The 27,418-nt window shown below is 37.5% G+C and overlaps 1 protein-coding gene across 1 annotated transcript; it reads left to right on the top strand.

The window, feature by feature from the left end:
• The first annotated feature begins 10,220 nt into the window (after nucleotides 1–10,220).
• On the top strand, nucleotides 10,221–26,937 carry SOSTDC1 (sclerostin domain containing 1). Its single transcript, XM_036863659.1, has 4 exons — nucleotides 10,221–10,226; nucleotides 14,062–14,064; nucleotides 22,730–22,994; nucleotides 25,495–26,937. The coding sequence occupies exons 3-4, from the start codon at nucleotides 22,790–22,792 to the stop codon at nucleotides 25,908–25,910; spliced, it is 621 nt and encodes a 206-aa protein (XP_036719554.1). The 5' UTR covers nucleotides 10,221–10,226; nucleotides 14,062–14,064; nucleotides 22,730–22,789; the 3' UTR covers nucleotides 25,911–26,937.
• The last annotated feature ends 481 nt before the right edge of the window (nucleotides 26,938–27,418 follow it).

Below are 27,418 nucleotides of genomic sequence, written 5' to 3'. Positions count from 1 at the left end.
GATTCTAACAATGGCTATTTGCTTAGGTGGCACAGTGCCTATTTAGAACTTAGTCCAATTCTTCCCATAGGGATCAACAAAGTTTAAAAGGACAAATGGCAATAAATGTGGCTCCACACAGGATTGGAATCAGACACTTGGGTTTGAATCCTGGCCCTGGATGTATTAGCTAGTGAACTCAGACAATTTATTTGATTTTTAACCCTAGATTTTCTCATCTGGATAATAGAGTTGATCGTATTTATCACACTATTATGAGAATATGTACTAGGCATAGAGTAAGAATCTATAAATTTTAGTTATTATAATTATTATTATCATTATCAGTCACTGTGCTTGGCTGCAAAGGATAGAACCCACCCAGCTAGAGTAAACAGAAAAGGAATTTGTTAAAGGACCCTGGGTGGCTCTTAGATTCTTGAGGTAGGAGTAACAGAGAGTCAGACTTGGCAGTGACTTAAAAAGGACAATGCCTAAATCAGATGGTAGAGGCTGCTGAGGGATACATACACTGAGCTCACACAGGAGCTACATAAATTGCGGAGCCCAGTGCAAAGTGAAAACATGGGGCCACTTTTTCAAAAAATAGGAACATTTCCATTAAAGACACTAAAATGTAGAGCTCTTTCCTTTTTTCTGCAGTCTCTCAACCTGTCATGGTGTTTTTTATTTATTTCGTGTTGTTCTAAGTCCAGAAAAAACTAAAATTAAAAAATTGTAGTATGAATTTTATCACTCATCTTGGTGTACAATGTCAGTCTTAAATGCAAATATAAGACCATTTCGTTTTTATGCAAAATTACTGAAATCACCACAATTCATGTGTCATAGCCTATACATGCATATGTATTTTGTCCTTACTAGAAGAATAGAAACTCTGCACAAAACTGTCTCAACTGTTTTTTTTACTTCTTGATACATAGGCATTCTACCAACACTCTCTACCTTTGGCATGCTGATGAGTAGGGAAGAACTGTAAAGAAAGGAGATATGAATTGTCCTAACTTTCCCTTCTCTTCTATGTCATCATTTTCAGTGTAAGAGATTCCTACTACAGAGTACTAACAGGAGTAGGAAAAGGATTCCTCGGTTGTTCATGTTTCTTAGAATGACATTACCTTTCTTTGTGTTCTGGTTCAAATGGGAAAGTGTGGCCTCTCAGGGCTGTAGATTCCCCCCAACACCTCCCTCCTGCCATACACACACACACACACACACACACACAATACTCCACAGTAGACATTAATATGTTTACTTTGAGCTTCACTGAACTTCCACACATAGTGGGGCTACCGCAGTGCTGTGCTCATAGGTCAGTAAATGCTACCTGCGAATGGGCAGTAAGGAACTGGAGCAGACATGTACAACCATGGACAAATGGTTATATTTAGTATAATCGGGTTAGGGTATCCCTTGGAAGATTTTATTTTTAACCTAAAAAGGCATATACTTTACTGTCTGGATATTCTTTTCTAAGAAAGTAAATGCTAGTGTCAGAAAATGCATCTACTTAAACACATGTAAAGGCTGCAAGAGACTGAGCAAAAGATCATGTATATAAATTCATCCCTGTCCTGTTAGGCGCCAGGATCCTAAGGGCAAAAGTCATCTGATATATTATGTTGCATTATCATGATCCAGAACTAAAAAATCCCTACTGGAAAAATTTTCTGGAGCTTAAGGCATCTGTGTTAAACTACAAAGTCAATTTGATAGAGAGATACAGTACTTTGTCACTCAGTTCCCAGGGACTTTTTCTAGTGACCTGTCATCAATATACACCCTCAATATATACCCTCAATATACAGATAAGCCGAACTAGTATCAAGAAATGCCTCTCCTCAAATAACTGGGTTGATAGACAATTATCAGCTGGGTGTCCTGTATTCTTGAAGTTCATTTTCAAACTCAGTTTTCATTCTATTTTAACCTCATATTATTCTTTCAAGTAAAATTTCAAGTAAAAGACAGGTTAATTTTGATGAGTAACATATTTCACTTCATCAGATGCATTACTCAAATAAATGTGAAGAATTTCTTGGCTATAAGATGGTTGGAACACTAATCTTCCTCTTTGTTTTATTTCACTATTGTAAAAGTAAAGACCTTACATTCTGAATCCTATAACAAAATGCTAAATTAAGTCAGAAATACACAATTCTTTTTTTTATAATAGAAATAACATGGGTAAACTGTCTTCTATTTCTTCACTAATATTTATCAATGCAGATGCGATGGATGAAATTATATGATACAGATAAACACACAATGGGGGCCATCTTTGTTACTTTATTTCTGGTGTGTTTTTCAGGACTGATGTAAGAACTTATTGCTCAATAAACATATGTTAGGATGAATGACTCTATAAGTAAGTTACTATGACCATTCTGATGAAGATGTTGGCCCACTCATAATAGCTAATAGATTTAGGTAAAGAAACTTCACAAAACTAGATTTGCTGTTTTAAGTTGCTAGCATTTTCAATTCAATTTTAAGAAGTTTTTCAAAAGGGATTAGATCAAGCATTTAAAGAAAAAAAAAAAGTAAAGCTTCCCTGGAAAAGTGGTTGTTTGGGTACGTTTCTAAACTGAATCATGAAGTTATCGAGCACAGCCTGTAACAATCAACTAGTTCTCCCCTTCATCCTTAGCAAAAAAATATTCAGCTGGGCTCATGGTGGCTCAGATTAAATTTCCCAGAAACTCTTGAAGCTAGATGTGGCCATGTGACTAGATTTGAAGACCAAGAGATATGAGTAGAAGTGACACGTATAATTCAGATTGTGTTGTTAAGGGCAGGAGAATAAAAATCCATCTTATACAAGTCACTGTGATTTTGGATTTATAGTACATACAGCCAAATCTTTATTCTAAATAATGCAATACCTGAGAAAATGTTATTGGTGACAAAAATATGGTAAGAACCTGTTAAGTTTTCAGTGAACTAAATTAATGTAAGATGGGAATATTTGGCTTATACATACATATGTATATATGTATGTATGCATGTGTATGTATTTATGTATTAGTTATTTAAAGATCTGTCTTCAAAATAATTTCCCCCAATTCTCTACTTGGTTTTGGAGCTCCAATTTTCCTCAGGTATCAAGCCCTTGCCTAATCCGGCTTTGGACTTTTAGGGGGCTTGAGTGCTAGTCAGGTGGTCCTGAAGAGCTTAAAGAGAAAAAGTTGATTTTCCATACTGACATGGAAAAACTTAAGGACATTGTTAAGTAAGAAAAGCAAATTACAAGATAATGCGTAAAGTATAAACCCAATAAATTAACAAACACAAAAATAAATTTATATATACTAGCTTGGTATGCATATATGCAAACTCATGTGAGTGTACGTGTGTGCATGTGAATGCATAACTTAATAGAAAATGTAAAGATATATGGAAAATTGTTAATAGTAGTTTCCTCTGGAGAAGGGCAAGCATTTGGAAGGGAGTAAGGTGAAGGTGAAATTTAGCTTTTTAGTCTATATACTTCTTTACATTTGAATGCTATATAAAGACTGCACTTAGAAATTACTCATGGAGTTTATATGTGTGTGTTATGAAGTTGAAATGTATATATTATCAAGATTGAAATATATATTATTTATACTTATTAAATATTTAAATATTTGCATGTGACAAAAATAAAAATGAACTTAGGAAGGCATGGTGTGGTTATGTTGCCTGGGAAAAAAGTCTTTATATTTTTTACTTTAGAGTTAAATTTTCCAGGGTTTGACTCCTGGTTCAATAACTTGCAAGCAATAGCTAATGGGTAAGTTATATGTATTCTGTGAAAAGCATAGGTTATAATGTATCCTTGTAGGGTGGCTGCTAAGTATCACCAGACCATTCCCGTACCAAGGCCTGATACGTTAGGGCTCTCAATAGATGCTATCACCATTGAGATTACTCTTAAAATGCAGAAAACTGAAATCTTTTTGATATATCAGGGTTATAATTCATTAAGCCAGGTAAAAATTATAATGAAGGAAGAGAGGAAGCTTGACGGGAAAAATGTAGACAATGTTTTAAATAAGCATACTCTGCAAGTGAACTCAGTAAAGTTACAATTAAAAAAATGTTTTATAACATTTATAGCATTATTTATAAATAAATTTATAACATTATAGGTCACTTAAAAGATATAATGAAAGAGCTTTATTCAATAGAGAAATCAATAATAGCCACAAATATAAGACAAACATGAAAAACCTTAAAAAGAAATCTGTAAACTCTATATGAAGAGAGGCTTGCTAAGAAATATATAAGAACACTTGAATAAATTTAGAGACATCTCCTATTCCTAAATGAGAAAACTGAGTTTAAAAAAGTCAGTTTTTCACAATTAATTGATAAGTTTGGCACTATTCCAATTAAATTTGCTGCAGGTTGAGTTCTCCAGAGAAAGAGATTGAGATGGAATTTAGGAATTTAGAGAATAAGACATTTATTAGGAATTGACATGTGGGAAAAGGAGGGGGAAAGTAGCAGAATTGCTCAGCAAGTATTGTTAGGATGAATCACTCTATGAGTAAGTTATTATGGCCATCCTCATAAAGATGTTGGCCCATCTCATAATAGCTAATAGAATTATTAATAGAAGGAGAAGTAGACTAAGATGTAGATGCAAAAAGCCTCAGCTAACCAACTGGGGGCTGGTTGCCCCATGGAGTCATCCCAGGCCAGCTGAAATGACTGATTTTATTACCACTTCCCCCAGGTACCTGATGGAAGTGGCCTCTGGAAGGGCAAGACCTTGAAAGAGCTGACAGCTGGAAGGTATCTATGTAGTCCTCACAGCTGGGCAACAAGCCCTTCCTTGAAGGGGTTCTGGGCTGTGCATCTTGCTGTCTACCACATTTTGCGAAGAATGTGACAAAGTGATTTTAAAGGTCAATTGGGAATTCCCTGGCGGTCCAGTGGTTAGGACTCCGAGCTTTCACTGCTGAGGGCGTGGGTTCAGTCCCTGGTCAGGGAACTAACATCCCTCAAGCCCTGTGGCACGGCCCAAAAAAAAAAAAAGTTCAACTGGAAGAATAAGCACACAAGAAGAGCCAAAAAATTTTTGAAAAAGGAAAATAAGAGAAAGGATTTGCTCTGTCAGGCATTAAAACATATTTGAAAAGCCTCAGTACTCCCTGGTAGTCCTGTCATAAGAAGAGACTGAAAGTTCAAGGACAAGGATCTGAAGGCCAGAAACAGTCTCCTGTACACATAAATATTTAGTGCATGATTGTGGGGGAACAGTTTGCTTTTTGTTTTGTTTTGTTTTGTTTTTGAGATACTCAGAAGATTAAGGCAATGATATCATTCATGAATACTAGAGTGCTGTTTCGTACAGCCCGCCCTCATGTGGCTGTGGCCTTGTGGCTAATTAGGTTTGTTTAAAAAAAATCTGGATAATTTCATGTTCATAAAAGTGTACATAAATGGAAGCAATTAGGTTGTTGATGTAAGTTCTCCTGGAATGAGGACATAAGCCCTAAATATTTAAGACTTAGGGCACAGTTAGTGTTCGGCTGTTTACTCTGCTGTGACAAGCCTCTGTGTGGAGTGTCACCAGCGGCTGTGAGTCCAGCTAGGAAGTGGAGAAAAAGCATCTTGATATAATGCATCTGCTCCTCCTCTGTGGATATTTATATGTATCTATCTTTGGCTAGTTAAATCATAATTATGTGTGAAGAAGAGTAGGAATATGAGGATTAGTCTATTCTTGTTAATCTGTAATGCCCCTGAAACCCCGAAAAGTTAAGCGTCAAAATCAGTGAGAAAAAGCTAGACGTTCAGTCAAGTTTATTTAAAAATTAATTTTGTAAAAAATTATTTGGGACAAAAAAATATCACTACTTTGCACAAATAAACTTTTTTTTTGCCTTTGAATAATTTAATAGTTATGTTTAAAAAAAAAAGATCTCTTAACCCAAGATGTACTGTGGTACTCTATATATGTAGGCAACATTAGCCAAGCATCACTAAACATACAGGAAAATAAATTTAGAAAGAAGAACACACTTTGAAATATTAAGCACTTTATATTTGAAAAACGTGGCCGATAATGTATGTTATAAAAGATAGAAGTAAATGATGTGTTTTTTACTTAGCAAATAGACTTTATGTAATAAAGAAAAATGAGAAAATGAATCATAAAGAACTAAAATGTACATAAATACCTTTATCTGACCTTGGTGATAGAGAAAGCCTTTATAAGCATGAGGAAATAGAAACAATAAAATACATGAAGTATATATGTGGTCATACATACCCATGCCAACACACAGACATAGACAAAGCTTATATGTGAAAGCACATATGACCTGGCCTCAAAGCAGAGTCTAAGACAAAGATCCATGTGTGGGCAGTTTATTTGGGAACGTGATGCCAGAGAGCAGGAATGAGTGACAGAAGGAGGGGGACCGGTTAGCAGAAAGAGTCAATACAAAGATACATGATCCTGTTGGCCACCCTCTGTGTGCCAGTTTACCCTATCCCTAGGGATGTTCTGAGATAACTCAGAAGGTCCACTTGAAGGATTAAAGAAGAAGATCCATTTACCCCAGACCTCATTAGTCAGAGGTAGCAGGAACCAGAGATTGTTGATTCCTCTATATTTTTAGGATGCAAAAATGGATACAAGTGAGTTCCTGGGTGTATGCTACTGAGAGGTCAGGAAGCAAGAGGATTGGAACAAAGGCTTCAGGTAAACGCTCTCAGGCTGCACCCAGGAGAAGTTAGGTGAAGCCAGCAGGGAAATGAACTCTGCAACAGTGGCTGGAATAAGACGTGAGGCTAGAGGACTTAAGATGGGGTACAAGAGACACTCAGTACAGCAAATAAATAAGAACCATCAGCACAATTAAATGGCAAATCAAATTGAAAAATACTTCCTACTTATAGAAATAACTTCATAGGTAAAGACCTCTCACAAATACGTAGAAAGAATAAAGTAAATACAATTTAAAGACAAGAACAAATAATGCAGGAAGAAAAAAATCTGATGATAAACATGAAAAATGGTCCTATTTATTAACAGTCTTAGATATGAAAGTGAAATGTTTAAAATATGCAATTTTCACCTATTGAATTGGCAATTCAGTTTAAAAAGTTATTCTTCTCAGGTTTGGGGTGGGTAGAAAGAAATGGGCACTTTCACATATGGCTGAAGATTATCCAAGAGAATATTTCTGAAAAGCAACTTGGCATTATTCACAAATGTGCTAAAATGAGCAATACAAAAATCAAGGAATCATTCTTTTTATTATATTTTCAGAAATCACAGCTAAATAAAACTATGGAATAAATAATTTGCATAATAAATACAAATGGCCAATTAAGAAATGAAAAAAGAACCAAATGCAATAATGAGCAAAGAAATTAAGACATATAGTATTTCTTACTTATTAGATTAAAAATATTCTTTATCAGGCTTCCCTGGTGGCGCAGTGGTTGAGAATCTGCCTGCCAATGCAGGGGACACGGGTTCGAGCCCTGGTCTGGGAAGATCCCACATGCCGCGGAGCGACTAGACCCGTGAGCCACAACTACTGAGCCTGCGCGTCTGGAGCCTGTGCTCCGCAACAAGAGAGGCCGCGATAGTGAGAGGCCCGCGCACCGCGATGAAGAGTGGCCCCCCTCTTGCCGCAACTAGAGAAAGCCCTCGCACAGAAACGAAGACCCAACACAGCCAAAAATAAATAAATAAATAAAAAATAAAAATAAAGGAATTCCTTTAAAAAAAAAAAAAAGGTGTTGAAAAAAAATATTCTTTATCAATTAAATTGCTGGGATTTTTTAATTGGCAATATTAAATGCTGATAAGAGTGGGACTTATACACTGCAGATAAGTTTGTACATGAAGCTCTGGAAACAATTTGGCATCTTGGGATCCATTTTAGGAAATAATAAAAATATACAAATATTTATGTACAAAGATATTTGCTTCAGTGTATTTAAATTATCAAGGAATTAGAGACACCTAAAAAGTTTCTATTCAAAACACAACTACCAATACCCAAAGTTAAAGATGAAATATTAAATTCATTCCTAGTTAAGTTAGGAACAATACAAGATTGCCCATCATCGCTGACAGAAATTAAGATTGGTGGAAAGTTTTAACCAGAAGAATAAATAGCAATATATGACGGAAACAAAAATATAAAACACTGAAAAGGGAAAAATAAAGTTATCATTATTGATAGATGGTGTGATTACCAGGAAATACTGAGATCAACTAAAAAAGTATTAAACAGTATTAGTACTGAAGTCAGATATAAGATCAATTATCAAATTCTGTAGTTTTTCAATATATATTTAGAAAATATACATTCCAAAAATCCCATTCCAAAAGCAGTCTAAAATATAAAATACCTATGATTAAATTTAAGAAATGTATGGACAGATATAAATAAATTACAAAACTTGACTAAGGACAAAAATAAATGGAATACATAAACAAAAATATTGCATAGAGAGTAAATGTTGTAAAGATTTCAGTTAAACACTCTTCCTAATTAAGCCATCAATTCAATACCATATCAATCAAATTATCAACGATGCACCTATGTGATAACTCTGGTTATCTCTCAGTGTGTAAGGATGATTTTTTTAAGTTTTCTTTTTCCTTAAATACTTCTGAGTTGCCCCATCACAAAGATGTTATTTCCTTTGAAAAATTGCCATTTTGAGTGGAACAGAACTTTGGCCCATTCTCAGATTACTTGGAAATCCTGAAAAGATGTTAAATTCTGAGTAACCACTACTGAGTAACTGGCATTTTCATTTCCATGCTAAAGTTGTTTACCCTCCAGGATTCTGGCAATGTTGTAATATCTATCTGTAGAGAAGGGACTGAGTTTTCTACCACAACTCTCTTATAAATAATAATGCTTACTGTGTGTCACATAAAGCAAAAAAAGTACTATTAAGGGGACAATTTTATACTGATTGGTTTATCAATTTAGTCAAGAAATACTGAGCACCAATTTTGTTCCAGATATAGGCATATGGGACCCAACAGTGAACAAAATAAAGTCCTTCCTCTCCAGGAGTTTACATTCTGCTGGTGGCAGTGGGGAGAGAAAAAGTAAACAACATAAAATGTGAATGGTGATGAGTGCTATTTTAACTTAAGGTGATGGTGAAAACCTTTCAATTACAGAGCCACGTGAACAAAAGATATCTGGGGGAGAAATGTCCCAGGCAGAGGGGTACCACTAATGCAAATGCCCTGGGACAAATAGTGCATTTGAGACAAAAAGTCTCAGTGTAGCTGGATCAGAGACAGAAGATGGGAAAGCAGGAGGAGATGGGGACAAACAGGTAACAAGGAACTAGATCATTCACAGTCTCTGGATCATTATAAGGTGATGGAAAACCACTGGAGAGTTAGCAGCTTCTAGGAGGTCAGTAGGTAGAGGAGGCTTAGTAATTGTCCAGGATAGAGGTTGGGTCAAGGCTGTCGTAGTTGAGAGGGTGAGAAGTGGTTAGACTCTGGATATAATTTAAGGAAAGAGCGGGTATTATTTGTTGGTAGATTTGAAATACATGGGCTAGAAAGAGAGCCATTAAAGAGTTTTTGACCAAATCAATTGGATATGATATTCAATTTATAATCATGAAAGGTTTATAGAAATTTCATGAATTTTTTTGTATTATTTTCAGAACAGGCCAGATTACCATGAATTACTGATATTAGTTGCTCGGACATCAAGGTGAAAAAGAAAATAATTTGTTAAAACCTTTAAACAAAAAGAGGCAGGAGGAAACATTTGGAGGTGATGGATAAGTTTATGGCCCTAATTGTGCTAATGGTTTCATGGGTATATAGTTATCCTCAAACTTATCAAGTTGTATATATTACGTATGTACAGCTTTTTGTATGTGAATCACACCTCAATAAAGTGGTTTCTTTTAAAGAAGGAAAATAATTTGTGTCTTTTTTAAAGAAATAGAATGCTATTGACACATATTTTGACTCTCTCCTCCCTGCTCCTTTTCAACCCTGACTGGAGAGCTAGGCTTTAAGCAGCAAGTGTTGCTTCCAAATCACCTCCACTCCTTTCCCCTCTTTTCCCTCCAGCTTTCATTTCCCCTTATTTTTTTTTTCCCTTTCCTTTTTAGTTTTTTCCTCTTTAGTTGTTGTTTCTTTATGATAGTCCTGACCCACAGGAGTGATGGTTCAGTCTTTTTTTGTCCAGTACTGTCCTCAGGACCAGATCCTCTCCTCAGTCCTCCAACACTTTGATTTGAGATATGCTCACTATATGCTAAATATTTCTGAATTGAACTTTCTTCTACAATCCCTCAGAGTCATCTATCCAAAACTCCAAACTGGTCAAGTCACCTTCTTGCTCACAATTCTTCTAAAAGTCCACACTGACTTTAGAATAAAATTCAAACTCCTCAGGAGGGCAAAAAAATGGTTATTCAAATTCCTGGCATGCTTTTCTCCCACCTCTTTTCTAGCTACTCCATGGGAGGCATTTCAAGGCAAGCAAAACATTTTTAGCTTCTAAACTTGGCCATTTCTCTTGCTGCCAGACCTTAGTGCGCACACCATCTCTTCTCTCTAGAATCCTCCCACCCACTTGCTTTTATCATCTGCCTACTTTTAATTTTTCTTCAATGCTCCACTCAGAATTACCTCCACTGGGACTCTTTTTGACCTCCACCAGTGGCTTTGAGCCCGAAGTCTGTCCTCCTACTCTACCCTGCCCTGACTTATAGCGCTTTTTGGTAATTATCTGTTTAACTGATTGCCGCTACCTTATGCAGTGAATTTAGGGGAGGTAGCTTAGTTCTGAACTACAGGATAAACCACAATCTCTGGTACATAAGCACTCAATAAATGTTAGCTAAAACGGTGACTAAATGAATGGGGACCAAGAAAGCATATTATAAATCCCACAGAGAAAAAACATACTCCTTTGGCATTGATAAGGAAAATATCAGTTTTTAGGTTGAACCTGGGGAGGTTGGCCAATGAAGGTGAGGACTTAAGATGTGACTTCTTGAAAGGCTCTAGGCCTTGTTTTGAATCATGTGATGATTTCACTGGATCAAAGAGTGGTTTGGCAAGCAGTTGTTAAGGAACCCTGAAACTGTGCCAACATTTCTGAGCTGATCTGCTTGAGAGTGCATAAATTTTAAGGAACTGTAATTATCATGTGCATTAGCCACCTTTATAATTGGAAAGGTAAAATAGTGCTGAAACAGTGCCGTAAATGACAACATTTATGTGCTTAAGGGTTGTCTTTAAAGGCTCAATCTGATGAAGATTTGATCTGCAGAGATACAAGCCTTTCAAGTGCTTCAGCCTTGGACTTGTATGGTATTTGGAGACAGTCACCCTAGGGCGTGGCTGTGCACAGTTGTATTTTGTTTTGCTCAACTTCTGAGACTAGTCAGATTCCCAGGACTACCAAGTATGGCAACAAAACTAGCAGAACATCTAGACGGTCACTAAACAGCTTGCAGTGTCCTGGCAGGAGTGGGCCTTCCCCCGTCTGTTTCAAGTTCTTCTTTGGCTGTTTTTCAGAGGAGACTTGCCTCCCCAGGCACTGTCAGGTCAACAGCCCCCAAATGCTATATAAACACGCTAGAGAATTAGGCCTGAACACAATATAAACTGTTAGTTGACATAATAAAATTCTAAGCCATAAGGCATTTTCAGGATTTTTTTCCGTCTTTCCTTCTAAAAGCAATTTTAATCAGTGCTTCTTAATCAGAGAATAATCATTAAATTGTTTCCATGAGATTTTTAATTGACTTAATCTTTGGCCAACCTTAAACCAGGTTAAAGCCTTCAATAAAGACTGCAAAAGTACCAATTAAAGGTAAAAGCAATGGCAAACAAAAATGCAATGGTCATAGTAAAAGCATGACTTTTCCATAAATAAATTTTTTTTTTTTGCTCTTCAAAATAGACTATTAAGTTTTATCATTTCATATTATGTGTTCTAAACTATGCTTGATGTAAGTATGACATCCAAATGATATAATAAATCCTTAACAACTTGAGACTATAATAAAGGCATGGTTTATTTTTGTTGGAATTACATTTTGAAAGAACAAATGGATATCACAAAATTCCACAGGTAATGATGTCAAGATTAAAAAAAACATTATTTCAAATGGGAATTTTTTCTGTAATCAATGAAGAAGAATTGTTCTCTACGGATAAAAAGCCTCCAAAATTAAAGTGCAACTTTAAATATATCAAGGTATATCTAAATGTTTTCAAAGACGGTATGAATTCTGGTCTAGAAGCTTAGATGTGCAAAAAATTTATATTGTATTTCTTTATATTTTAAAATCAATTTAATTTAGAACTCTGACCCTCATTTTCCTTTCATCCCTGCCCCTCGCCCACCAGCCCCCTAACAAGAACTTTGCAAAGTTTCCTCCATATGGCCAAGGCACTGGTGAGGTTCCCCTAGGCTCTATTCATTAGCAATCATTTGCTATTGGTCACTACTGGGCTCTTCATGTCCAGTCTACATGCTTCCTTCAGGTCCAGAGGCTCTGGAATTACATTTCCTGCTGGAATCTTTAACGAATGTGGTTACCCTGCCTTTCTGTAGGCTAGCCACCTGTCTGGCATGCTGTCAGGGAGTAAGGCTTGGCTTCTGGTCTTTCGTGGAGTACACAGAACCAACCTTACTCTTCCATTCCCAATTCTACCCCCTCCTCAACTACCTGAATGAAGGAAAAGGGGAAAACTTGGGGCTAAAAACAATAATTGTACACAACAAATATCCTGCCACAATTATAAAGGAGGTAATCTAAACATAATCTAAATAGCCATCAATAGAGAACTGGATGAATAGTTTGTGTCACATCCATACAACTCATTCAATGCAAGGCTTAAAAAGAATGAGGTAAATCTGTACATTCTGATATAAAAAATGTACAAGATAGGTCATTAGGTACAAAATGTAATTTGAGAAATCATATGAACATCATGATCCAGTCTACGTAAAAAAATTTAAAACATACTTGTATGAACACACATATACATGTATAACTAAATGTTCTTGTAAGTGCAGAAAATGTTGGAAGACATCACAAGAAACTCTTAACTGTGATTATCTCTGGAGAACAGCATTGGAGGAGGGATGGGAAGAGGTGAATTTTATCCTATTTAATGAACTGTTGACATTTTTTACAACATGCATATGTTATATTCACTATTTCATAACCCCAGTTTTTAAAAGAGTAGAAATCTGATGATGTGAATATTTTCCATAATACAATAATTTTTGTATTTGTTCAATACATTTTTTTCTTTTTTTAATACATTTTAAAATGAGTTTAAGTATTATTAAGTAATCATGTTAATTTTCTTGTTAATGGCATGAGAGCATTAAAAAGGACATGCATTCAGAAAATTTGAAAATTTAAAGCAGTATTCTTTCAAACTTCATGAATTAAGTAAATATTGCATGCTGAAAATCTACATGTACTCTTCTTTCTAATATTTTAATACTTCATACTATTATATTTTAAATTATTTTACTGATCTTAAATGTGTTTTGCAGTATTTTAGGGCTGGAAATGTAAAACACACAATTTTACTGAAATTAAAATAAATGTCTATATTATTTTAAACTGTAGTACATAATTCTCAGAGATCCATCTACCGAATGTTCAGAAAAGCTTCCTTTGCCTCAGTTGTCCTTTTCCTTGTTTCTCATTGTTTGATTAAATTATATATTCAAGGAAGACGGTAAAGAGCAGAGTTTTGAATTACGGAAGTAACACAGGAATGAAAGGCCTGAAAGCGTTAAATTGAATGATGAGCATGAGAAACTACTACCAAAGCATAAAATACAAGTAAGAGGGTGGCATGAAATGAGGGTAGCTGGTTTATGAAGGTGTTTGTTCTGCAAGTAAAAGGAGCAAATGACACTTTTACATGAGATGTTTAGACTCCCCTTTTTAAAAGGTAATTCTGGATCTCACTGTGGAGAGTGCATTTTAGGGTGATGAGAAGACAAGAGATCTGTTAAAAAGTTATGGAAAGAGTAGTTCAGGAAAATAACGATGGAAACTTGAACTAAGCCAGTGGTTTTGCGGGGGAAATAAACGAAGAAGAAATCTGGAAAAATGTTTATGGTTTCACATAAAACACAGGGCATTCATCTGATAAGCCTATACAAACGTCACTGGCAAAGGCCCTTAACAATTCTCAGGAAATTAAAAAAAAAATAGAATCCAGGTAATAAAATAAAGTCTAACCTTGTTTCTTTTCTTTTGTGCTCAGTCTAGTTTCACTCGCTTACAGGGTACTGCGGGCAGAGGACTGTCACCCGGCACTTCAGGCCAGAACTCGGAGCGTGAAACGCTGCAGCCAACACCTCACAGACACCGGTGCAGAAGCGCGGGGCACGACCCCGCAATTCAAGATGGCGGCCGCGGGCCGTGCGCAGAGACGCTGCACCCGACGCTGTGATCTGGAGCGAGCAGCACAGCTGCGCCCGCCAAGCGCGAACTCCGCCCCCTGCCCCTGACGAGACGCTATAAAGCAGCTCCGCCCAGGACCTATCGGGCGAGTGTGTCCTCTAGAGCGGGAGCTTGAACGTCTCCATTCTCTGACCAAAGAATAAAACTTTCCTTTGCTTCTGAATTGAACTCAGTCTCATTCTGTTGGCTCAAAGGACACTGGCCAGGAGAACACCTGTTGGGGACAGACTTGGGAGGGGTGGTAACACGAATATATGTACAATATTATATTATGTACAATACAATATTTCAGCCTCCTTGGGAATTACAGAAAGTAGGGAGTTAGATTTTAAAAGCCTAGGGGCATGATTAGATGGCAGTAGATATGTAAATGAAAGTCTTAGTGTTATTTGACAAAGTGTTTCTAAACCAAGTTCTATTGTGCTAATGTTACAGCAAAGCATCCTAGTGAAACTGATGTCAGCCACTAGACAGATTTCTTGAGCTCTGATTCCAGTTGTCTAAGACACTTTCTTCTGGATTCCTATCAGCACCCTAACCTCATTCTAACTCAGCCCAAACTCATTATTAAACTCTAAACTCTGCTGTGCAACCCTGGTTCTCCTGACACCTCAGTCTCTCCATGACCCAGCTTTAACACTTTATTTTTACCTTTGCCTTCATTTCCAATCACCTACCAACCTACCTCCCTAGTATCTCTAATCTCTGTCCTAGCCTTTCCTCTCTCCTTCAAGTTCAGTATCTTTTTTTTTCTTTTTTTTTAATTTATATTTTTGGCTGTGTTGGGTCTTCGTTTCTGTGCGAGGGCTTTCTCTAGTTGCGGCAAGTGGGGGCCACTCTTCATCGCGATGCGCGGGCCTCTCACTGTCGCGGCCTCTCTTGTTGCAGAGCACAGGCTCCAGACGCGCAGGCTCAGTAGTTGTGGCTCACGGGCCCAGTTGCTCCGTGGCATGTGGGATCTTCCCAGACCAGGGCTCCAACCCGTGTCCCCTGCATTGGCAGGCAGATTCTCAACCACTGCGCCACCAGGGAAGCCCCAGTATCTTTTTTTCACCTGAGCTCTTGCAACACTGTTTCCCCCTTCTTGTGTTGCAATAAAACCACACCTAAACCATCCCAGAGGTTGCAGCTAGATTCAGTCTCCTGAAACATCGTGTTGATCTTGTCCTTTCCCTGTCAGGGGAAATCCGTCAGGGCTGGTAGAAATTTTATTTAATAAAATCATATGGGAGGGAATTTCCTGGTGGTCCAATGGTTAGGACTCCTCACTTTCACTGCCAAGGGAACGGGTTCAATCCCTGGTCAGGCAACTAAGATCCTGTAAGCTGTGCGGTACGGCCAAATAAATCAAAAAATGAAATTTTAAAAATCACATGGGAAAACTCTTCAGTATTATCTACTAAAGTTGAGCATGCACACATCCTGTATCTCATCTATTTCACAACTAGGTGAAACATCCAACAAAATGTATGCCTATATGCATCAAAAGACAGGTACTAGAATGTTTAGAGAGGTGTTATTCATAATAGCCAAAAGCTGAAATCACTCCAGTCTAGACTGGATAAATACATTGTGGATGTCCATGCAATGCAGTAGTAGTACACAACAATGTAAAAAGTCATTTCTAAATCAAATTCTAAAACAGGCAAAACTAATAACTGGTGTCAGAAATCAGAATAGTGGTTTATTTTTAGAGAGGAGGAAGGAAGTGGTTACAAGGAAAGGACAGGAAGGGAACTTCTGGGTACTGGAAACGTTCTATCACTTTACCTAGGTATAAGTTACACAGCATTTTCACTTTGTGAAAATAAAAATAAACACACCCACACAAACACACCACACATCCTTCAATGGCTCTCCATTGTCCACCAAATAATGTCCAGACTTCTAAACCTACAAAACAGGGCTGTAGTCCATGATCTGCTCCAATCTACCTTTCCAATCAATGTAGTCAAACTTTTTTCCCATATTCCCTAACATGTTCCCTTCACTCCAGCTACATTGTTGCTGTGGAATCCTCTACACCACAGCTTCCATCTGTACATAACTAAGAGGCAAAGTACTTCATTAAAAATATCAGAGGGACTTCCCTGGCGGTCCAGTGGTTAAGACTGCACGCTTCCAATGCAGGGGGCGTGGGTTCGATCGCTGGTCGTGGAACTAAGATCCCACATACCATGCAGCATGGCCAAAAAGAAAAAAAAAATCAGAATTGAAATTAGAAATGTCTATAACAACTTTATTTCCCAGAAAAGACAGTGGCATTGTTGGGCCAAATGCTCTGCTGAATTCCTTTTGTTCTCCAATTTTCTGACATACCAGGGAACTACCAACTGTTAAGTCTCTATTGGTGATGTAAGTTATTACCATCTCTGGCTTGGCCATGACACCCGCTGGTGCTTGAGTAAGAGATTCCTCAGGAAAGAGTGAAGCCAGACTGCATGTTGACCAGTCTAGGAGCCTGACGTGGTTATGGTATGTTCCGGGAGCTGGTGGAAAACAATCAAAATCACAGTGGTCGAAGTATTTTGCCTAAATCTGAGTTCACACTGATATCTGAGAGAATCAGATATGACTGCCAAAATTTTTGTGAGCAGTGACATCACTGTAAGTAGTAACTGTTGTGACCATCTCTGTGGAACAAAGCATTAATCAGTCGCTGGGGGACACTGAGAGCATCCAGTCTGTGGGGAGAAATAAATGCAGGAAGAGAAAAAGGGGTCGGGTTTTGGTCAGCTGGGCTGAGCTTTAGGGCAGGACTTCCATCTGACTGTGCAAACTGGAAGACTCTGAGGTGGAGGCCCAGTTAAAATAGATGAGGTGACTGTAATGGAGACTATGGGGACAGGCCACAGTTAGGAGGGCACATGTGATTTGAGAACAGTATGTCTCAAATTTTAGCACGCATAAGAATGACTTGGAGAGCTTGCTAAAACACAGGTTCCTGGGTTCCACCCCAAGAGATTCTGATTCTGGCCTGAGATCAGGCCTAGAAGTTGCATATCTAGCAAACTCCCAGGTAAAACGTGGTTTCAGAACAACTATTAGGTTTGTGGAACAAAACTAATTCTAGCTCCCAGGCACCACTGGGGGCAGGATATTTAATATGAGAAAGACAAATATCGTATGATATTGCTTATATGCAGAATCTTAAAAAAATCGTACAAATGAACTTATTTACAAAACAGAAACAGACTCACAGACTTAGAGAACAAACTTATGGTTACGGGGGGGAGGGATACATTGGGAGTGTGGGATTGACATGTACACACTGCTATATTTAAAATAAAATGCCTTTCCATGAAAAAAAAAGGATATTTAATATGCTGCCAGCCTTGGTCAAATTGAGTTTAGGTACTTGCGTGAGCCAAATGTACAGAATGAGGACATCAATTCCTACGGAGCAAGGTAGCAAATGCCAATAAAAAGGACAACTTACTACTCGCCCTAGTTTGTACAGTCAGATGGAAACCCTATCCCTACTGTCCTAACTTGCTCCCTAGAGCTTGCATGTGAGGTTTTCCTTAAGAGCAGCGTGCTGCCATTTTTAGGAAATTTACTGGAGAATTTGCCTAGACCAGTAGTTTATAACCTGGGACGATTTTGCACACCAGAGGACTGTTTTTGATTGTCACCACTGGGTGAGGGAGGTGCTATTAACATCTAGTGGGTAGAGCCCAAGGATGTTGCTAAACATCCCAGAACATAGGGGATAGCTCCAACAACAATTATCCAGCCGAAAATATCAGTAGTGCCAAGACTGAGAAGTTCTACCGAGAAATATATCCACCAGATTTGGAATATCCACTTGGGTTTTACATCAGGTTACACTGGATTATAAGCAGTATTATCTAAATTAATATTATCTCTGTTGAGGAAGCTTATAGGAAAAGGAATATTTACATAATAAACCGAAAGCATTTAAACAAAATAAAAATAAAGAGACAACTGAGAAAGGTGGTGAAGAAGGAAGAGAGTGATACAGGAAGATCAGGTCAAGGGAGCTCCTTTAGTGGAATTCTGAAGAGGAACGTTTGGGAAAGGGAAGAGGGCAGGCTCCACGCCTTGTTCAGCTCTGCAGTCCCTGGACTACAGCAGGTATGATAAACGCTGGTTTCAACACATGTTGATATGAAATAAATGCAAGATGTTAGCCCATCCTCTTTTCAAGGATTTTTATGAAGGAAGAGTTTATAAGTAGTTTTTATCTTCTTCTAAATTAATGATGGCTACTTTTCCAGTTTACAAGTTCTATCTTATTAACTGGAGCTCTCTGAAAATAGTTTAAGTCCATAGAGGACCAGATATAGCTCACCAGATATTGCATTCGATAAATATGTTTTGTGTATATTTATTCTGATTCTTCTCTTGTCAAAGATAAAAAGTCAGGCTAATTATTTTCTTAATCAAATAATATTTACTGATTATTTCATATTTAATCCTTTCTCATGACTTTTTGTTCCCCACCTTAAACAGGATAATTGCATTTATTTGAGACTTTTCTATTTTTTCCAAGGTCATTTTTAAGTTCAAAGACTCTACTGAGAAACAGTAGGCTTAGACTCATATTCAGTGACTATTTTTTCCACATATCTTTCAGGCCAGGTTTTGTTCTAGACATGTTCACATTTTCTTATCCCTCTGTGAGGTAGGTAAGCTTGGTCATGTTTTACAGTTGAAGGAACTGACTTAGAGAGTTTCAGGAAATACACCCAAGTTCATACAGATTATAAATGGCAGAAATAAGATTCATATTCAGATTTTCTGATTCCAGTGACAAGAGTCACATAGTAAACAACACTATTTTAGAGTACTAAAATTACTTTCAAGCTTTTGCATATCAGACCGATAGTAGTAATTCTGATATCATTATTTGATTATTAATAATGACATCACATTGATGACTCAGCCGAGACATGGAAAATAAGTTTCAAAGCTTGCCCAAAGAATGAAAGTTACTCAGTCACCGTATTAAATGATTCCATGTTTTTGAGGTCCTAGCATTCTTCACAAAATGAATGGCTTAATTACTATTTCTTCATTTTTAAGCAGATAATATTGTGTTAATTATTTATGGCTGTGTAACAAATTACCCCAGCTTAGTTAAAACTTTTATTATTTCATAGTTCCTGTGGGTGCTTCTGACAAAGTCTCTTATAAGATTGCAATTAGGGTGTAGGCCAGGGCTACAGCCTCATGTGAAGGACTGGCTGTGGAGAGATTTGCTTTCAACCTCACTCATGTGGTTGTTGATAGAATTCAGGTCCTCCTGGGTTGTTTGGCTGAGGGCCTCTGCTCCATGTTGGTGAGAGACATCAGTTCCATGCCCCTTAGGCTTCTCCATATGAAAGCTTACATTATGGGAGCTGACTTCCATAGAAGCAAGTGAGATGGCTAGAGCAGGAAAGCAAGACTGAAAGTCACAGTATCTTGTTAACCTAATCATAGAAGTCACGTCTGAATGCTGAATTTTTCCTGTCCACATATATCAACCACATTGCCTTCATTCCTAATTTTGCTCCTGCCCGAGGGAATATCGTAAGGCTGCGCCTACAGAATACTAGGTACAGAGCAGATTTAACAATTATGAGCTAATTTGGTCAATTTGATTAGCCCAACCTAATAATTAAAGTGCAGATTAAACTATCTTCTCCTCCTCCAGTGGTTAGGACTCCACACCCAGCCTGGGTTCAATCCCTGGTTGGGGAACTAAGATCCTGCAAGCTGCACAGTGCAGCCAAACAAACAAACAAACAAACAAACAAATCTCCTCCTCCTGACACAAAAAATAGTAAAGGGGAAGAGATTAGATATTTTGATGCTCCTACTTCCTTTTGGCATTGGGTCTACCAGTCAATGGTTAATATTAACATACTTCATGTATTTAATATGAAGTCCCCTGATAAGCAGGATAAGAAATCCTTCATAGTTACTATTTTAGAAGGATGTCTGATCTATAATCTCTATGTGCACAGAATAAACTGATATATTATTTTCCAGGAAGGATGTTAGAATAAATGACTACATACAATCCTAAGATAGAGATCAGATTGGCAGTACAGTAAGTCCCCTACATACGAACCTTCAAGTTGTGAACTTTCAAAGATTCGAACATGCGTTCCATCAACATCAGGCGTGAGTGAAATTGCAGCTTGCCCTCTGTCTCCTATTGCTGACGATCCTTCAGCTCTGCCATCTCCCACCTCCTCTCCCTCCTCCAGTGGGTAACTCTTCTTGCCTGTTCACTCGATGCCAGCCCCCGTATGCCAGCTGTTGTACTGTACTACTGTACTCTTCAAGGTACTGTACAGTAAGATTAAAAATGTTTTCTTTATTTTGTGTCTGTTTTTTATGTATTATTTGTGTGAAAACTTTTATAAACCTACTACAGTACAGTACTATATAGCCGATTGTGTTAGTTGGGTCCCTAGGCTAACTTTGTTGAACTTATGAACATGCTCTGGGAACGAACTCGTGCGTATGTAGGGGACTTACTTGTATGTATATATTGATTTTTTTGAATTTAGTTTTTAGAAAATTTTTGATTATGTAGAATTTTGAACGTATACAAGAGTAAACAGAATAGAATATCCAGAATCGTGCCCCAAAAGCCATCAAATCATGCCCCATCCACACACCTAACTACCCCCCTCCCATGTTGTTTTGGAAGTTTATTCCAGGCATCATATTATTTCATCTAGGAATATTTCAGTATATACCTCTAAAAGAGAAGCTGTTGTTGTTTTTAAGTAAAACCACAGTACCATTTTTCTCCTAATTATTCCTTAGTATTATTAAATAATTAGTCTTTCGTTCTTAATTGTACTTTCTTTTGTAGTGAGATAGAGATAGATAACAAGTAGTTCTCAAGTGGAGTCATTTTAGCTCACAGGGGACGTTTGGCAATGTCTGGAGACATTTTTGGTTATAACTGGGGGTGCTACTGGCATCTAGTGGGTAGAAGCCAGGTATGCTACTAAACTCACAGAATGCCACCCCCTCCCCATAACAAAGAAGTATCTATTCCAAAATGCCGATAGTGCCACTGTGGAAAAACCCAGATGACTGATGATAGATAGATAGATAGACAGATAGATATGAATAGCAGTTACAATAGGAAAAAGTTTATAAAGAGATGTATCCATGCCATAAGGTCAGTTTAATAGCCACACAAAGTGCAAAAAAATGGATTTAAAATTGAAAAGAGATTCAGAATTTTGATTCCAATCAAAATGTCCCACCAATCAGTTCGAATTTCATAATTGTTTTAAGGATAGAGATTAGTGGCCTAGTAGTAATTAATGGAACATCCGTGCCTTGTGTGGATAAACAGAGAACTACCATGTTTCTTATCTGAGCAGCAGAGCCAAAGGAAGTAATGAACAAAATGTTCAGTAAATGCAGGTAGAACACGTGTTCTGCAGCAAATGAAAAACCTTGTAAAAATTACCTTGAATTTGCTAAACAATAATCTGTCAGAAATGGCTTTCTTTCATGTAAAATGAGGCAATGAATGTTAACGCTTGTGTCACATTTTTAAGATGAAAATTGATATTAGTTACTTTAATGCAGACAGAGCTATGCTCATTATTCTCCACACGGAACCCCTGGCAATAATTTACCTAGGAGCACAGCAGTTCATGCAGATCAAAGCTGCATTATTTAAGTGTGTCCAGGGGGAAGATCTTAGCTCTGTGCCTATACATTTAAGAGAAAAAAAATGGTGGTTTGCGTCTTGAGAAACAAGATATGTTTAACTAATTAGGTGCTTCATGCAAGCCCTACAATTTTTAAACTCCTGAATTCCTCCTATTATCTGGGATGAACCCTCTTCCCATCGCAAATACAGAACAACTGTGGGAATGTAAATCTCTTCAAATGAACAGCAGCATATTTTCATTTAAATTAAACCCGAATGTGAACTAGATTTAGGAAAGGAAATGGCAGAGAGAGAGAGAGAGAGAGAGAGAGAGAGAGAGAGAGGGGTGGGGTGGGGGCTGTAGTTGCTATAGAGTGTGTCAGGCTGCTTCAGCTCACAGACAACTGATGAAGTCCAACTCTGAAATTTCAGGCAATTTGTATACCAAGCTCCTCCTTTTCTGTAGTCTTCTCTTCCATTGGTAAAATTCTTTTGCAGGGTCATGTAGGGATCCCACCCCTTCTCTGTGTTTTCACTCTGAAGCTTTACACAACTTTACACCTGAATGAACGCCAAACCTCAGTGGATATATAAAGGGAACCTTGAGGAGGAATTTCACTGTTACAGTGCAGAAGCAGAGGGAAAGGAATTAACCAGCTCTCCAGCCAAGCAAATCCTCTGCTCACCATGCTTCCTCCTGCCATTCATTTCTATCTCATTCCCCTTGCATGCGTCCTCATGAAAAGCTGTTTGGCTTTTAAAAATGATGCCACAGAAATCCTTTATTCACATGTGGTTAAACCTGTTCCAGCACAGCCCAGCAACAACAGCACGATGAATCAAGCCAGAAATGGAGGCAGGCATTTCAGTGACACTGGACTGGATCGGAACAGTAAGTGTGTTTTACTTCCATGGATTTGGTTTTTTCTTATTTGGTAGCATTAGCTCGCATTCCTGTAGAACTGTTTCATTGCTAACTAACCTGAACCATATATGTTTTGCTAAACAATCTGGGAAAATCTGCTGCACGTGTATATTGGCATTCTTCCCTACAAAGTTAACATTACTAAAACAGTGATTTGATAATGTAGGCGCAGACTTAAGTTTCTAAACATTCCAAAAGAAAATGTTTCCAGGAATTAGACTGTTGCTTCTTTAAAATCATGCAAAATGAGAATTTTTACAAAGTGTTGCTCTAGTTTAAATTCAGGTTGTTTTCTGTTTATTTCAGGACGTGCAATTCTGGTAAAGTGTATAAAGGTAATTAACTAAAGCATGTATGGGAAATCACAAGGGAAAAAACGAAGCTTTTTGGGGAAAAAAAATGGCTCACACCGATTTCTAAAACATGTCTAGTGAAAAAGTTGAAGCTTGGATGATGATCTTTGAGAAAGAGGGATAAAACTGAAAACATTGGAGAATCATATTCTCCAAAATAATTCCTCATTAACCAGATCAAAATTTAGGTAACTGTATATTTCTGTGAGAGACTGGGGAAACTTTCATGACTTTAGAGATATAAAATAATGACAGTACAATAATACTTCGTATAGAAAATATTTTTCTTCTTTTCTGTTTGCTTAATTGACACACTCATTGACCATTAGTTAGAGGGATTCAAATTTCTTCTTTTACTTCACTCCTTTCCTTTAGAAGAGTTCACATGCTAGTAATAGGGTTTTAAGAGAGACACAGAGAAACAGTACACAAGAAATCTTACACAAATCTTTAGCCCGTCCTCAAGCACTCGTCATTCAAGTGCTAAAAGGAGTTTCGACCTTTGAAAAGTCAAAGCAAACGTGACTGTTAGCGTCTTTCTAAGAAAACCAAGGTGTTTTAATTTTCATGAGGATGGTTGCTTTTAGGTTCACAGGAACTACTTTATTATTATTAGATTACCGAGCAATGTGGTGGGTATTCATTGTCAATGAACTGTCAGTGCAAAAATGCCAAATCTCTATATGAACAGGAACAAAAAGCTAGACAGGTCAAAATCATCTCCGGCTGTTTCCAGGTGCATTCCTAAGGCAGCTGCAGGAAGGTGAAATGGAATCAGAATCAGATAGGCAGAGTACCCTGACCAGCCAGCTAGTTTACACTCTAATTTCAGTCTCACACTCTGTACCCGCACGGATGTATGTGCATATATCTTACATTTTTTCACAACTATCACATCCCTTTAGCTTATATCTCTCACCTTACTAGTACTGGGGTACAGAGCTGAAGTAAAACTCCTAATTTAGTACCTACTTCATACTAGCTTTCAATATTCTATGCAAGACCACTTCAATGTCCCTTATAATTTTTATTTTTTTAAATTTCAGCAGTCTGTACTTTGAAATATATATATTTTTCTGGTTAACAAGGCTCGATTTTTTCCCCCAAGCTTGTTTCAGGCAATTCTTCTCAAGTTTAGATAACAAAGCAATGGAAAGGAAAACTCAAATATTTCAAGATTAATTTTTGCTTTAATTATGTAAGGCATGTAACAAGAAACAGTCAATTAGAGAACATGCTTATCAAATTCAAATGACTAAACAAAAAGTTTGCCATGACCAATATTCAGGAAACGAACACCGTAGTTCCTTTTGCAGTTGTAAATCAGACATGTTAGGCATTTTTCTGCCATAAAATTCATGGAAATGTAGCCAAGTTGTTATGGCAACCATACGTTCCTGATTTAGGGGGTTTTATATTCTTTAAATATTGAGGTGTAGTGACATTTTGCATTTTAACATTTTAATATTTGTGTTTTTAAAAGACAGCTTGGGAATTTATGCTTAAAATGCAGTTATTAAGTTTGATATGCAAAATGTCAAACGTACACATATGTATATATGATTCTCTGCAGCTGAATTTTATAATTGAAACAAAATATTATGGATTGCATTGTACACAATATTTAAATATTTTCCACATTTTCTCAATAGATTTTTTTTAAAAACCTGATTAAAAGCACTTGCAGACATTAACTAATATGACCCGTGAGTAAAAGAACATTAAAGTATACTCCTCCTTAGCTCATTAAAGAATGAATATTTACGCATAAATGTAAGACCTGCTTAATACTTATTGGGGAGTAAGCCTAAGAAAATGGGATTTTCATATACTCCAGTAAGCTATTAGCTAATGTTATACATGAAAAAAAAAATCAGGCCTAGTTGATTTTATTCCATAAATTGTAGCCATATAAGCTGATAATTTTCTTGAAAGCTTTCTCTACAACCATCCAGGCAGTGTTTTGCATTGTGAAAATAAAATAGGTGTTCGCTTCCTATTTGGCCATTCGCTATCATTTGGACATTATTTTTGTCATTGCAGATTACTTTTTAAAAAAAAACTGTCCGTTTGCTTTTTGCCTCTGATGCACATATTTTTCCTGTTTCCTGCAGCTCGAGTTCAAGTAGGTTGCCGGGAACTGCGTTCCACCAAATACATCTCTGACGGCCAGTGCACTAGCATCAGCCCCCTGAAGGAGCTGGTGTGCGCTGGCGAATGCTTGCCCCTGCCTGTGCTCCCCAATTGGATCGGAGGAGGCTATGGAACAAAGTACTGGAGCAGGAGGAGCTCCCAGGAGTGGAGGTGTGTCAATGACAAAACGCGTACCCAGAGAATCCAGCTGCAGTGCCAAGATGGCAGCACGCGCACCTACAAAATCACGGTGGTCACCGCCTGCAAGTGCAAGAGGTACACGCGGCAGCACAATGAGTCCAGTCATAACTTCGAGAGCATGTCGCCTGCCAAGCCAGCCCAGCATCACAGAGAGCGGAAAAGAGCCAGCAAATCCAGCAAACACAGCATGAGTTAGAATTCAGACTCTCCAAACTGGACTGACTGGTAACCATCTGCTTTACAGATTTGATTGCTCGGAAGACTCAAGCCTGCCACTGCTATTTTCTTACTTGAAAATACATGCTTTCTGCTTTGATCAAACCCAGCAAGCTGTCCTAAGTATCAGGAGCTTCTTTGGAAATAGCTTTTTCTTTTCAAGTTTTTCAAGATGTACGCACATCCATGAGTGGGATTTGCATTTAAATTCCACACATCCTGTAGTATTAATTCCACACACCCTGTAGTATTAGTTCTTGAAAGACTGGTGATACTATACACATCACTGAATCATTACTTTTTAAAAAGGAAAAGGGCTTCTCAGTTACCCTTCATTTCCCAAACCATCTCCCCCACCCCCCAACAAAACCTCTTCAGAATTGAAAAGTTTAAAAAAAAAATTGTTGCCATGAATCTTCAGGTTGACACTTCAGGAAGGTGCTTTTCTGGTAATCTTCATGGGAACAGTTTAGCAGCCAAGAGTGATCGCCCTTTGAAAGAGTGAAAGACTTTGTGACATTTCACTTCAAAAATAAGCCCTGTAGCTTTTTACAGTCTCATAGTATGAAATTATACCCTGCATGCTGACCCTCGCTTGGAATGGAATGCCAGAAATGCATGGCAGCAGCTAATAAGTAAAGCTGATTAACTATTTATTTGTCAATGTTATTATTTAATGAGCTTTCACAAGTGATTTTTTTCAAAATGTTAATTTTTTATGTTCTGAAGCTTTTTCATGTATCTAAATATTTTCCTGTGTAATTTGTGGTTGATCTAGAAATAGGACAATACATACTGTAGATATGTAAAATAAATATTTTAGTCTCTTTATTACATATATGTTTCATCATGAACTTTATCAATAGTATGGATCTTTTTAAATCAATAAGATGCTTTGTAAAAATGAAATATGTAATACTTTCTTGTTTAATCTGTGCAATCGGAAGGTGACTTGACCTTCAATTCCATCAGTTTCTTTTAACAAAAATAAACACTGCTAAAAGTTATTGTCCTTGTCTCTAACATATATAAAAAAGTACGTGTTTACAAAAACTACAGGATAAACGTATCAGAGTAATTGCTTTTTTTTTTTTTTAATTTATTTTATTTATTTATTTTTGCTGCGCTGGGTCTTCGTTGCCGTGTGCAGACCTTCTCTAATTGCGATAAGTGGGGGCTACTCTTCATTGCCTTGCGCGGGCTTCTCATTGCGGTGGCTTCTCTTGTTGCGGAGCACGGGAATCTAGGTGCCCGGGCTTCAGGAGTTGTGGCTCGAGGGCTCTAGAGCACAGGCTCAGTAGTTGTAGCGCACGGGCTTAGGTGCTCCGCAGCATGTGGGATCTTCCCGGACCAGGGCTCGAACCTGCGTCCCTTGCATGGACAGGCAGATTCTTAACCACTGTGCCACCAGGGAAGCTCCTGCTTTTTTTTAATATAAGGCATATTCAAGTTTTGATAGAAAATTCTATATTAAGAAAAAAGAGAGGG

Source organism: Balaenoptera musculus, chromosome 9 (assembly GCF_009873245.2).
Source record: "Balaenoptera musculus isolate JJ_BM4_2016_0621 chromosome 9, mBalMus1.pri.v3, whole genome shotgun sequence".
NCBI classification, from domain to species: Eukaryota; Metazoa; Chordata; class Mammalia; order Artiodactyla; family Balaenopteridae; genus Balaenoptera; species Balaenoptera musculus.
The sequence above is the reverse complement of the archived record's forward strand: the minus strand, read 5'-3'. Positions and strand labels throughout refer to the sequence as shown.

Bases quoted from the DNA above. Each gene is read 5' to 3' on its own strand.
- SOSTDC1 (XM_036863659.1), top strand. From the start codon at position 22,790: ATGCTTCCTCCTGCCATTCATTTCTATCTCATTCCCCTTGCATGCGTC. The intron at 22,995-25,494 runs GTAAGTGTGTTT...TGTTTCCTGCAG, and splicing joins CACTGGACTGGATCGGAACA to CTCGAGTTCAAGTAGGTTGC.